Genomic DNA, 1,448 nt, shown 5'->3' with positions numbered 1-1,448 from the left:
TGGATACCCTTTTCCATTCAGGTAGTAACATCTTATTTTGTACCAAAAATCACTTTGGATTGTAAGTTTTGGGTATCTTATTATGTCGCCTTGTTTATGGCTTACACAAACTGTGCTATCAACCCGATTATCTGCCTTACCTTTACCAGTAACTATCGCCAAGCTCTTAGGAGACTTGTGAATTGCTGTGATGCAGTGCAAGGTTAAGTGAAATCTAGGTCTGCAGTGGCGGATCCAGATCTTCAGATAAGGGAAGAGGAGGGGGGGGGGGGGGGGGGGGTTGCGGTCATTCAGACCCTGAGATAAGGGGGGCACGGCCTATAAAAAAATTTTTCTAGCCTTCGGGCCTCATCTTGGTCTAAAAATAAGGGGGGGCCTGGATCTGCTACTGGTCTGATCGAAGTGATTATTGAAAAAGCGACTAATACACTCAACTCTCCCTTAAAAACGGACACCTTTGGGACCATTACTATGTGTCCGTCTTAGAGACAAGTCCGTCTTATAGAGAGTCAAATAAGGGGTGTAAAGAAAAGCAGGGACCAACTCTAGGTGTCCGTTTTACAGAGGAGTGCGTCTTATAGAGGTGTCCGTTAAGAGAGAGTTGACTGTATTAATAACTTTACTGTAAATGTTAATAATACCGAAAATTAATGCAGCATGCAATTTCTCTTAGGACGGCTGTAATACCCACAAGAAATGGACAACACATAAAATGGAACATAAAACGAAATATAATATTAATCTAATTCAGTCATGGCTGTCAGCAAACAAATTAACTTTGAATGTTAAGAAGACTAAATACATGCTTATAGGGAGTCTATTTAAGTTATCTCAAATACGTTAATAGTGATTTCACAGTCAAAGTTAATAATACACCTTTAGAAAGAGTAATTAAATACAAGTCTCTTGGAGTTCAAACTGATGAATCTTTGAACTGGCGCCCACACATTAATACCATTTCCAAGAAAATATCCGCTGGTCTTGCTATCTTAAAGCGTGTAAGTCACTTTATACCATTTGATACTAAAGTGAATAAGTACAATACACTGGTAATGCCATATTTTAATTAATGTAGTGCTGTATGGGGTAATATAAATAAGGGACTAGCAGACAAACTTCAAAAGATGCAGAGTAGGGCTGCTAGAATTCTCACCTTTTCTAACTATGAGGTTCGCTCAAGTGTTTTGTTGGATGAGCTTGGTTGGGAAAGGTTAGAATATGTAAGACTTCAACAGTTGGCTTTGAAAATGTATACAATCTATGGTGATCTTTCCCCGTCATATCTGAGGCGAATCTTTACCAACACCTCAAACGTACACTCCCAAAATCTTAGAAATTCGGAGTTAAATTACTAGCAATGTCCCCAGATCCAGAACTGAGTCTGCAAAAGGGAGCCTACACTACAGAGGATCTGTCGTGTGGAACAAGATTGCTTCAGAGATTAGAAA

The 1,448-nt window shown here is 39.4% G+C and overlaps 1 protein-coding gene across 1 annotated transcript in view; it reads left to right on the top strand.

Moving 5' to 3' along the window:
- LOC140945387 (allatostatin-A receptor-like) overlaps positions 1-207 on the top strand; it is a 981-nt gene extending 774 nt beyond the window's left edge. The window contains exon 1 of the mRNA XM_073394419.1: positions 1-207. This exon is cut by the window's left edge and continues 774 nt beyond it. Within this exon, the coding sequence (XP_073250520.1) occupies positions 1-207 (207 nt within the window).
- Positions 208-1,448: the final 1,241 nt, after the last annotated feature.

Source organism: Porites lutea, chromosome 8 (genome assembly GCF_958299795.1).
Source record: "Porites lutea chromosome 8, jaPorLute2.1, whole genome shotgun sequence".
NCBI lineage: Eukaryota > Metazoa > Cnidaria > Anthozoa > Scleractinia > Poritidae > Porites > Porites lutea.
Note: the sequence above shows the minus strand (reverse complement) of the source record. Positions and strands in the feature narration are given on the sequence as shown.